Here is a 12,229-nt window from a genome sequence, read left to right as displayed (position 1 = left end):
GAACTTAAGACGAGGTAGCACCTTCACAATTTGCTCAAGGTCACCATCTAGTATACCTGATGTTTCCGCCATATCTAACACCCGAAGTAGACTCATGTTGGAAGAGAGGAAGAATGGCATCCACTTCCCAAACACGGCGCCATTTTCGGTGGCGCAAAGTATCTGCTGCTAACCAACTTTATCGGCCATTTGTTTTCTCCCTTGCCCAGTGGCATGCTATGTGTAGAACAGTTTGTTGCGCATTTGGAATGTTGGGCGATGTCTCCAGTTCACATCACCTGTCAGTCGGAACAAGGAGGAGATGTGGCTTCACCGTGAAAGTATGGCGCAATGTTGAGCTGATTCAAGTTGTATTCATTGCTAGAGTTCCTTCGACTTGTTAGTGGATCAATAGTACAGTACATGGTATCTACCTACACATTTTTTTTGGTTATGGACCGTTAGTGTAAATAAGCCCCAGACATGTGATAAATCATCATCAGGTTAATCTACGAGGAACCTAGAAATGCCAATGCCATGGTGCCATGATAAAATTGGGTCAATCTCGCTCCAGGATCTCCCTACCATCACATAAACACAAGCAAGCGAGTTCACTGAAGCAAGAAGAGAATCGCCAGATAAACATGCAAGCTCACTGAAATTCTTTTTCTTCAGAGGCAGTTCGCACTTTGAGTCTGTTCACCTCCGCACATCACATGAATACCCAACTAAATCGATCTTTGCTTCGATTTTTCTGGTCTTCCGCTCACGAATCAATTTATCCAACCACAAAAATAGGTACTAATAGAACTCCACTATATATGTTACAGAACGACAATGAAATAAATACACAACAAAGGCAGTTTCTTTGCCAGAAGTTCGTATACAGAGTGCAACGTCGATGCGCAATGCAGAACTGTACTCCTCCCTACCCTACAGGACTTGTTACAACTTACAACTTTACAAGTACAGAAATAACACATGAATAGAGAGAGCTTATCAGGACGAGCGTCGCTGCACTAGCTTCAAGATAGGTTTGTTTTTATGCTCGGAAAGTTGCTGCTGCAAATCTTGCTTCAGTTCGTAGCTGTAGGAACCCTTCAGCCACACTTCTTTGAGACTAAGTAGATGCTCTAGTCCAGAAATCTGCATGGACGCCCCACCAGAGCAGTGAATCTTCAGCACCTCAGTTTCCCAAATCACCCGCTCTACAAAAGTTACCAGCAACTTGGAGGTGCAATTGATCTCTAAGACCCGTAATCTCCAAAAGATAACATCTCCCAGGGTGCTAAAATGGAGTTCACCATCTTGAATCGGCTTGACACAAAGGCAACGTAAGCAATATGTATCTGGCAATCCACCAAGGAAGTCAATGTCCACTGGCAATAGTATAGTCAACTCAAGATCCAACTTCTTGAGATTATCAAGTTGCTTGATCCAAGTCGGCAGTTTGTTTACATGCCCGTATAGCTTGAGGCTCTTTAGGGTCTTGGGCGGCTGGGAAATCATGTCACCAAAACAAGCAAATAACCCCTCCTTATCCTTATCCTTATCGAGTCGCACTGACAAGGACTCCAGATGCTTGTGGCCGGAGATGAAATTACACAATTCTTGTATGTTTTGCCTGTTTATGCCAGACACACTGAGCTTGCGCAGTTGTGTAAGGTTCTTAAGCTCCTTTAGGATTGCCTTTCCATTAGGAATATTGACATTGACAACACCAATAGTATGCAAGGCCGTCATGCTCCCAATCCCTGCAGGAACCTCAACACCATCATTATCAAGTCGGCGTCTACGCAACTTGGATAACCAGCTAGACACCAAACTACATGGCCGGCAGCTCCATGACAACCGTGTTGATGTCTGAACATCTGTTGTTTCCGGTAGTGCTGTGACCATGTCATCACTGCCCTTAGGTGATATTGATGTCTGAACCTCTGTTGTCGTTTCTGGTAGTGTTGATGTCTGAATCTCCTCTTTAGTTTCCGGTAGAGTTGTGACCACGTCATCACTACCTTCAGGTGGTGTTGATATCTGAACCTCCTCTGTAGTTTCCGGTAGTGTTGTGACCACGCCATCACTGCCCTCTGGTGGCGTTGATGCTCGGTCGACATTTGTCGTTGGTATACTTGCAACAGAGTAATCATCTTCATCCGATGATATGATGGTGCCAGCACGAATGTATTGCAACTTCTGTAGCTTGATGACACACAATGGTAGCTTGACTATCGAGGTGTCTCTGACATCCAAAGTTTGCAGCTGCCTCAGGCCACCGAATGATTCTGGTAGATGGCTTATATCTTTGCATCCTCGCAGAGAGAGAAACTTAAGACGAGGTAGCACCTTCACGATCTGCTCAAGGTCAGCATCTAGTATACCTGATGTGTCCGCCATATCTAACACCCGAAGTAGACTCATGTCAGAGGAGAGAAAGAATGACATCCACTTCCCAAACACAGTCAAGGACCGTAGACGTGAGAAGTCCATGGTCTTAAACACTGTGATGTCCCTGTCCCAGTCCTCCCTTATGGTGAGGTGTTGACCTGCATGTTGCGAGTTCGGGCTGCAATTCCCCTCAAGTGCAAAGACGAGGTTGTCTTCCATTCGCCGTGAAATGATGTATTCATGAAAGAAACCATTGACTTGGTATAGGCACTTCATTGTCTTCTGACATCGTTGGATTATGCTCAAACTAACGAGTTCCATGAACAATCTCTTCCCATTCTCCTCTGCAGTAGCATTATATGTGTCCCTGCAATAACCCTCAGCAATCCACCGCCTCAACAAATGCCTCTGCCTTAGCTTCTGCTCTGGAGGGAAGATTGACAGATAGAAAATACATGGCTTGAGGGAATCTGAGCAACCATCAAAGTAGGACTGCATCCAAGAGAATAGATCCCTTAAACTGTGAAATTCTTGATCGGTCTCCAACTTGTGCATAAAGTCAGCATTTATGCCCTTCAACAAATCTGTGGCTGATATAGGCCAGTGCCTTCTAGCGGCATTCTCTTTGGTGAAGAGTTGGCCTATAGTAGCAATAACTTTAGGAATCCCACCACATCTGCCTACGGTAACTTTGGAGAGCTCCATGTCGTCAGGAGTCAATTCCATCCCATCCTTTATTATCTAAAATCCAGAAATAAATTAGCTTCTAAATAGTGTAAAATCTCTATTTGGACAATAGTAGTTATCATAAGTTATTCAGTATCAACATAAAAAATACAGATTTGCCTACCAAATAAGTAATAAATTTGAAATTAAACTTTGAAATATAAAATCAAATATTGCATTTGTTTTCCATGCTTGACATGACTGAACCTTGTTTTCCTCAATATCAAAAAAATAAAATTCCAGATTTACTATCAAATAGGCAACACTAATGTTGTGCACTATGGTTTTAAGTGGTGTTATATGCCGGCTGGGACTTGAGTCTATTGGCATATTAGCTAGTAGTGTTAAGACAACTGGAATTGTTGGAGCATCTGCTGGTCAGGGTTCTAGATTCAGGAGTGGTTTGATTGCATGGAATTGATAGAATATTTGGAGGACTTGGATTTTTAGGATTTTTTCCTACATAGGTCATTTGATTCACAGGAATGGGATCCTTATGAAAAATTCCTAAGGATTGATTTGATAATGCACTCCTTGTTGTCGACGAACATGAGCGCATGGGCAATGTCTGGATTTAGCATCTCGCTGCGAAGGCGAGCCAACCAGATTCCCTGACATGCTTTGTAGCTGTCGCAATTACTCTGCCTCACACGAAGAAGTTGCGACAACCTTCTGCCTCATTGATTGCCAGCTGACCGGACTCCTTCCGAAGAAGGAAAGTATGCCAGAGGTGCTCTTTCTAGAGTCCAGGTCACCAGCATGGGCGGAGATGCTGTAGCCGACCAGGTTCTCGCCATCGCCATGTTGATACACGCATTCGTGCATGATCGTGCCTGAGATGTACCAGAGCAGGTGTTTGACGACAGCGAGATGATAGCTTCTCGGGGCTTCCATGAACCTGCTCAGGAAGCCGACAGCGAACGAAATGTCCGATCGGGTATGCACGAGATACTTGAGGCTCCCAATTATGCTGCGGTAGAACATTGCATCCACCGGCTTCTCGGGCCTCTCCTTGCTAAGCTTGAGTCGTGCCTCCATCAGAGCTTGCATGGTGTGGCATTCAGACATGCTAGCTCGCTCCAGCATCTTGGTGGGGTAGGTCACCTGTGTGACCATCATGCACCACGCTCCTGGTTTACCTCCAACCCGAGGTAGTATTGGAGCAACCCGAGGTCGCTCATGCTGAAGAGACGTTGCATCTCTCCCTTGAAGCATTGGACCTCGTCGGGCTCTGCCTCGGCGATGACCATGTCGTCGACGTAGATGCCGACGCTGAGCAGTATGTTCGCGGTGCCACGCGGGTACATGCCATGCTCAGAAGCGCTATGGGAGAACCCAAGTGATGCAAGGCTCACATCCAGCTTGGCGTTCCACGCCCTCGGGGCTTGCCGGAGACCGCACAAGGCCTTGTGTAGCCTTTACACGCCCTGCTCGTGTCCTTCAGCAATGAAGCCAGGTGGCTGGGAGATGTAGACATCCTCCTCGAGATCACCGTTAAGGAACGCCGACTTGACGTCCAAGTGGGGTACCGCCCAGCCTCGATGTGCCGACATGGCAAGGATCAGTCGAACAGACTCGAGCCTGGCCACATGTGCGAAGACTTCCTTGAAGTTCACTCCTACGCGATGCGCGTAACCTTTTGCAATGAGGTGTGCCTTATGCTTGACAATGGCGTCGTGCTCGTCCTTCTTCACCTTGAACACCCAGTTGAGCCCGATAACTCGATGCCCTGCAGGCAGCATGGTGAATGTCCAAGTGGAGTTGTTGTTGATTGACAACAGCTCATCCAACATCTCTCAGCGCCAACAATCTTCTTGCTTAACGTCCACGAACAAGGTCGGCACCTCGTTGGCCATCAGATGCCAGAACGCCATCATCGTCGCTATCATCCTCGTTCTCGAAAAGGTATGGTTGTCCCGCGGTCTCCTCGAGAAGATCCCCGATAAGGCAGTACCTATGTGGAGCGGCAACATTGTCGTTGCGTCGAACATGTCTGACCTTGTTGTTCGCGGGGACACAGATTTCCCGGGATCCACCTTGAGTTTTTGTACCCCGGGACAACATTCTCGGGGTCTCCGTTCCCAATAAAACACTTCCCGGCTCCCAACTCCCGGGGTTGCAGTTCCCGGTGTCACTGCCTGGCATTGCACTTACCGAAAAAGGGTTTCCCCCGCTTTGTATTCCAAAGCAAACCACCATAGTACACAATGCTGGGGCGAGCAGCACAACAAGCCCAAAGAGAAAGAAGAAGAAGAAATGCCAACAGCGGCAGTTCGACAAAGTGCAGAAGACCCGCGACCGCTGCGCCCTCCAGAAACAAACCACCACAGCCCGAGGCTCCGGTCTACCGCGAACTAAGCAGCACCTCCAAGAAGGGATGCGACGCCGACGACGCTGCTGCCCGGACAAGTCCTAGGGTTTCCCCCAGTACGCGGAGGGAGGTGGGGGATAGCCACTCCCAACACCCTCCAAGAAGGGATAGTGGCACCCGCCGGTGTCACCGCATCGGAGCCGGACGAACCGGCAAGGATTTCTCCCGCACGCCAAACCCCACCAGCCAATCGGAGCCGACCAGCCAAACCACCGCCCAACTATGCACCATCACGGTTGCGCCGCCACCAACACCGTCTCGCTGCGAACACCACCACGAGGCCAAGAAGACCGGAGAGAAGATCCGAGCGACGGGAGCAGCAGCATTAAGGCCGAGCGGGAGGGAACCACCTCCACCGCCGTCGTGCAGGAGGCCCGCGCCTCCGGCACCGTCGCGGTAGCCGTCCGGACACGGCAGCGGGGCATACCAGGCCACCCCCGGCCCGGCCAGGTCCGAAACGGGCCCGCAAAGCCCCGCCGGCCACGCTGCAGCAAGCTGGCCTCGACGCCGCTAGCACCCTGCCGAGCATCGCCGCTCACCACCGCCTCCTGAAGGCCACGCCGACGCCACGCGAGTCGCCGGCCCGCCCCGACCCAGATGGAGCCTGAAGGGCCCAGATCTGGGCCGGGCGGACACCGCCAGCCCGTGCCGCCGCCCAGAGCTCGCCCCCGCCGCCGCGCAGGACCGCCGCCGCCTGAAGATACCGCCCGGAGCCGCTCCGTCCCGCGCCGGAGGAACCCTAGACGGGGAAGGGCCGGGGGCCGCCGCCACCAACGTCGCCCGGGCTAGGCCCGAGGCGGGCGCCGGCGACGGCGGCAGGAAGGAGGAAGAGAGAGGGGGACGGGCGCTGGGGAGGAGGGGAGGCGCGGCCGGCCGCCCGCGGGGGCGGCACGGTCGCGGACGAGCTCTTTTCTGTGTTGTTGAGCTGCACTTCCCCGGACACTCCTTCCCGGGGAGCCGAAGTACACCGGGTACTGAACTCAACGGTGAAGGAGCTGCTTGCTGCAGTCTCCCCGGGTGCCTCCCGGCACCAGTGTGTGTCCTAGTCAAAGACAACATCCCGGAAGACGGTACACACTTCACGATGGGGTCATGCATATTGCACGCCTTAATTGGACCTTGTCTCCTAGCCCATGAACACTATTGAAGTGCTCCTGTCATCAAGCTTCTTCAGTTGTGGGCGTCTTGTCTTAACGTGCCCAACACATCCGAAAGTGCAGAGGAAGCAGACATCCGGCTTCCTCCCGTACCAAGCCTCCTGAAGGAGCGGTTGAGGATGAAGACGGACATGAGCATGGCCTCCTCCTAGTACGTGCTGGGCACCTGCTTTACCTTGAAAATGCAGCGCGCCATCCAGAGCACAGTCTGATTCCTTCGCTCGACAATGTCATTCTGCTGCGGGAGTACGTGCCGTGAGATGTCGTTGTACCCCTTTGTCATCCCAGTATTTGTTGAAGCTGGTCGATGTGAACTCGCCGCCACGAACCATACACAACACTCGCAGCTTGTGGCCGTACTCCAGCTCTGCAGCAGCTTGGTGCTTTATGATGGCTTGCTCCGCCTCGTCCTTGGAGGCGAGGAAGTATCGTCCACATGAACCTGTTGTACTCATCGATGAGCAACAGGATGTAGCGACACCCGCCTGGCTTTGCTGGGTGATCGGCCACAAAGGTCCCCGTGGCCCAATTCTAGGGGCTCTTTGCCCGGTACCTTGCCTTCTTGGGAAAGGCAGACGCCGGCGCTTCCCGACAAGACATGCATCACACAGTTCGTCGATGTGCATGATGTGCGGCAGCCCACGCACAAGACCGCCACGAGCCATCTTTTGCAGTCTGTCAAAGTGCTGGTGTCCGAGCTAAGCATGCCAACGCCTAGCGTCGGAAACATGGCCCACGGCGAGGCACACAAGATGCACGGGGCGAATGAAGAACTTGTATAGGAGATTCGATCCTTGGTTTCCTCGATGAGCAACCGCCCGCGCTCGTCTTGCACGGAGAGCACTCTGCGGTGGATGGTGATGTCGTACCACCTCTCATCGAGCTGGCCGATGCTCACGACGCTACTCTTGAGTGCCTTGATGAAGAAGACATCCATGGACGCCCTATGGTCACCCCATTTGTTGGCGAAGATGATGGTCCCATGCCTGTGGATGTCGTCCACCGAGCCGTCCGTGAACCGCACCTTCCTAGTGATCGAGCGGTCCAGCTCCGCAAACACGTCGACCATAACAGTCATGTGGTTCATGGCGCCGGTATCGAGGAACCAAACCTCGCAGCGCTTGTCTCCAACAAGCACGGGTGTGGTCACAGCTCTCTCCTCGTTGAGGACGATGTAGCCACACACACCTCCGTTTTCAGGGAGCCATCTCCTACCAACGTGGTGGACCCTGACACTTGGTTGTCAAGGTATGGCCGACCCGAGTCATTGTGCACTCCTGCACAGACTTGATGATCATCAACATCATGGTCGAGGCGTGACCTGAGTCGTCGTGCACTCTTGCACGGACTTTGCAGGACCTGACGTTGTATGGGCCGTGGTTGCCGAGACAAGAACCAGCGTCGCTGGGGACTTGGTTGTCGGGGCGTGGCTTTCCCACGCATGTGCCTTCATCGCCTCCCAGTCAATAGGCCCCGAGAATGACGGTGTCGGGTAAGCTCCCAACACTATAGGGATGGAGTCTGCTGACGGCCTCCGTGTCGCATGCACGGAGTCTGCTGACGGCCTACGTGTCGCATGCACGGACTCGACAATTGCTGAGATTGTGCTCGTGGGAGGCGTTGTGCCCTCCTGCACTGTTTGGGCGCAAGCCAACATCCTTTTTGGCCCACCGTCTACATCAAATTGGACGAAGTTCACCGCGGCCGCGATAGCCTCGTCAGTTATCCTCTTGCGGCAATCGCGGACCCAGTGGCCCTTTATGCCGCAGTACCGGCACTTGTCCTGGTGGTCATTGTTGCCAGGACCGCGTGCTAGCCTGCCTTGTTGTTGGGGCTACCCTGGCTTTCACCGGCACGTTGAGCCCGGCCTCCGCCTCTACCGGGGTTGCCCTGGCTTCCTGAGGCGCCACCGCCGCCACCCTGCTGCTTCTTCACTCCCACTCTCTTTATGTGTGAAGGAGTCGTCTGTCACCAGAATTCTCGCGACAACCATTGAGGTGGTTCTTGGCCACTCTCAACCAGACCGTGAGCTCCTCGATGGAGAGCGTGCATAGGTCAAGCAGAGTATCGATGGCAGTTGCTACCTAAGCAAAGCGATAGGGGACAATTTGCAGGAACTTCTACACAATTCTCTCATCGTCGGTGGTGTCACCGAGCAAGCGGAGTTGTGTCGCGAGGTTGTCGATCCACATAAAGAAGTCATCGACACGCTCTCCATCCTTGAAGACGATGTTCTCAAAGTACACCCGCAGCCTCTGCACGCTCGCCTCGTGCATGCGGTAATTGCTGAGGCGCTGGGTCCTGATGGACGCCCATGCCTCCTTGGCGCTCGTCTTCGCCGCGAGCATGCCATTTATCTCCTCCGGGGTAGAGCTGATCAGCGCAGCCACCATTTGCATGTCCTCCCTCCTGGAGACGGTGTCGTCCTCCATGGGGAACCATAAGTTTGCCGCCTATAGTTTGCACTCCATGATCAGCGCCCACTCGTTGTAGTTCGAGCGAGTGAGCATCGGGAAGGAGATATTCGTGCCGCTACAACCTCCAATGATCTCGCGCACAATCTCCCTTACCACGATGTCACTGCGGTGGCCACGCCGTACCAAACTGCAGCCTCAACTCACCGAGCGATGGCGCTCCCCCTGTGGAGGCGGTGACTTGGAGCCGCCCGCTCGTGGTCCGCAGTTGCGTCTCTAGCAGCATCTTGGAGCCACCCGAGGCGGAGGGCTTCTTTGTGTCACCTGACATGACCACTTGAACGAATCTCAAACTACTATGGAAGGTGTGTACTATAGGTGCTAGGGGTTCTACCTTACGAGTGGTAGGAGTCCTGATTTGGAGTGTTAGGGCCTGTTTTGTGAGTGCTAGGGGTCCTACACTATGAGTGGTAGGGGTGCCCTGTTTGTGGTAGGGGTCATATTCTATGAGTGCTAGGGGTGCCCAAAGCTGAGTATATTCACTCACACACAGGTACACTTGCACAAGTAGTACTAAGATTTGAAGCTGAAAGTTTTCTCTCGAGGAATGGCTTGATTATAAAGGAGAGATTACAAATCCTTTTATATGACAAATGAACCGACTATAGACTGCATAGTACTAGTGTGTGAACAAGAAGCAAAAGTCCTACTCACGCTGTCGCGGTAGCGGAGTATACCAGTTACTTTCCCACTGTTGTGCTCTGTGGACTGCAGTGTGGCCACTATACTGGTCCGCTACGAGCTGCTCTGCCTCTACAGGTCCACTACAACATCATTCCTTCGCTAGGTCAACAAGATTTTCTTCTTTTCATGGCAAATTTTAGCATGCTCCCGCTTATCTCCTCTTTTTACATGTGAGATAAAAAGATAAAACTTAATCGATCACTAATTAATAAGATCAATGGTTCAGATCTATTATATACTCTTACCTCTCATGTAAAAAGAGTAGGTACGAGGGACCATGTTAAATTAAATCATTTTCATTGTTGATGTTTTAAATATACACAATAATCTCAAAAGCATGAGTGTTTTTTCAATGATGCTGCCCACCTATTCGCATTGCGGTATGCTGATCCCAGTATGGGATTTTAAACTTTGTATACCTTGATTGAATAAAGATTAACAAATAAATGGTTGAGAGCACACACACCTGTTTGAAGAGAATGAGCGCCATGTCAGCTTCAAGACCTTTGACATTGACCGCTCGATCTTTCGTATCTACACAATGTGTAGCGACGCTTGCTTCATTTGTAATTACAATGATACTTGCATTCGTAGAATCGGGTACGAAGGCGGCTTTTATCAAGTCCCAATCCTCTCTAGACCGTAAGCCATCGATAACAACGAGACTTCTGTACTCACACAGAATTCTACGACACTCTTGAACCGGATCTTGCCCTTCAGTGATACCAATTGCTGCCTTTTCCTTAGCTTGAAGATCATCTGAATGAAAATCCAAGAGCAAATGCCAAGCCAAGTCGGTCAAATTAAATGGATGACGCACGTCTGCCCAACTGCACATTGTAAATTCTGTTCCATGATTAGGGAACTCGTGTAGGCTGCCAAACTTGCAACATTGGTCCATCCCAAGCATCAGGTGGCAGTACACACTTCTGGTCACGGCAGATTTCCCAATACCAGCAATTCCCCATAATGAGGTCATGCTAGGACCTGAGGAATCTAAACTTCTGCGAAGGCGAGATGCTGTTTCATTCTGACGCCCAAGAAGTCTAAATGTGTTGATCAAGCGACGTGCCTCTGCACTCCTGTTGGAGAATACGCGAGAAACACAACCCTGCAAGTCAGATGCAGAACTGTTAAATTAGCACAAGCCATGCCCGCCGGTTGTGGTTTAGTATGTGTATAAATTACTTGTAATACATTTTCAATCAGAACAAATAGATAGACATTTTATTTGTAGCTGTTCAAGCTACACATAGACCAAATAGATGCATACAAAATTTATTTTTCTTCTTGGTTCAACTGATAAATTCTTTTAGCTGTTTTCCACTTTTTTCATACGAACATAAGATCGCGTGGCTGGAGTCAGGCAAAAGTTTTCTCTCTATTATCTGAATAAGAAAAGATCACCTAGCCTTCTTGATAATTTTGCCCATCTGGAAGTCCTTGAAAACCCCCAGTATGTAATAATTACCGAAATAGGCTCACGCCCCGCTATATTGATATAGCAACCACCAATACAACAATCCGATCCACGCTGGTGCAAACAGCACAAGCACGCCCAAAAGAAATAACAAGAGAAAATAAGAGAAGAAATGCCAACAACGCCGGATCAACGAAAGCTACGGCACACCGCGATCGCTGCGCCCACCGAAGATAACCACCACGCTCCAAAGCCAGCGAGTTGCCGTGTACCAAGCACCACCTTCAAGAAGAAGGAATGCGACGATGACGACGCTGCTGCCCGGACGAATCCTAGGATTTCTCCCGGTACACGGAGGGTAGAGGGGGGGGAGGGTCACCCGACGCCCTTCAGGAAGGATGGCGGCGCCCGCAGGCGTCACAACGTTGGTGCCGGCAAGACCCGACATGGATTTCTCCCGACCTCTGGCGCCCACCACCCAGGACCAACCTTCGGCTCCACCACACCCGCCGCCCACCAACATGCGCCAACAGTCACGATGACACCGCCGTCGTCTCACCACGGCCAACGAAGCGAGGCCGGCCGGATCCAAAAGAGACACCCGAAGACAAGGCCCGGCAGCACCGCAGCCACGAGGGAGGGAACAACCTCCACCGGCTAGGCGGCAGCAGACCGGGCATAGCAGCAGAGGCACACCAGACCCCCTGTCCGGCCAGGCCCAGCGTGGGCCCGTGAAGCTCTGCCGCCGTGCTGCAGCAGTCGCGGCACAGCAGCCGCCGTCCCTGTCGCGAGGAGCTCGCCGGAAACCACTGAGAACAGCCCACTGCGGCCACCCACAGCAGGCCCGCCCCGACCCAGATCGGGCCCGTAGGGCCTAGATCTGGGCCAGCCGGGCGCCGCCGGCCGCCGCAAGCCATGGGCCGTCACCGCCGCCAAGGGGCAACGCCTCCGCACCGCAGCCGTCCAGATCCGCGCCGGAACGCCGCCGACCGAAGGGCTCCACCGCCAGGACCGCACGCCCGAGCCGGGGTCC

The 12,229-nt window shown here is 52.1% G+C and overlaps 1 protein-coding gene across 1 annotated transcript in view; it reads right to left on the bottom strand.

Moving 5' to 3' along the window:
• Positions 1-742: 742 nt before the first annotated feature.
• The window catches only part of LOC119349687 (disease resistance protein PIK6-NP-like), a 23,614-nt gene continuing 12,127 nt past the window's right edge, over positions 743-12,229 (bottom strand). The window contains exons 4-5 of the mRNA XM_037617771.1: positions 10,243-10,887; positions 743-3,105 (exon numbers count right to left, since the gene is read on the bottom strand). Of these exons, the coding sequence (XP_037473668.1) occupies positions 979-3,105; positions 10,243-10,887 (2,772 nt within the window). The 3' untranslated portion in view covers positions 743-978. The remainder of the gene's footprint in view (positions 3,106-10,242; positions 10,888-12,229) is intronic.

This window comes from Triticum dicoccoides, chromosome 1B (genome assembly GCF_002162155.2).
Source record: "Triticum dicoccoides isolate Atlit2015 ecotype Zavitan chromosome 1B, WEW_v2.0, whole genome shotgun sequence".
In the NCBI taxonomy this organism is placed as follows: Eukaryota; Viridiplantae; Streptophyta; class Magnoliopsida; order Poales; family Poaceae; genus Triticum; species Triticum dicoccoides.
The sequence above is the reverse complement of the archived record's forward strand: the minus strand, read 5'-3'. Positions and strand labels throughout refer to the sequence as shown.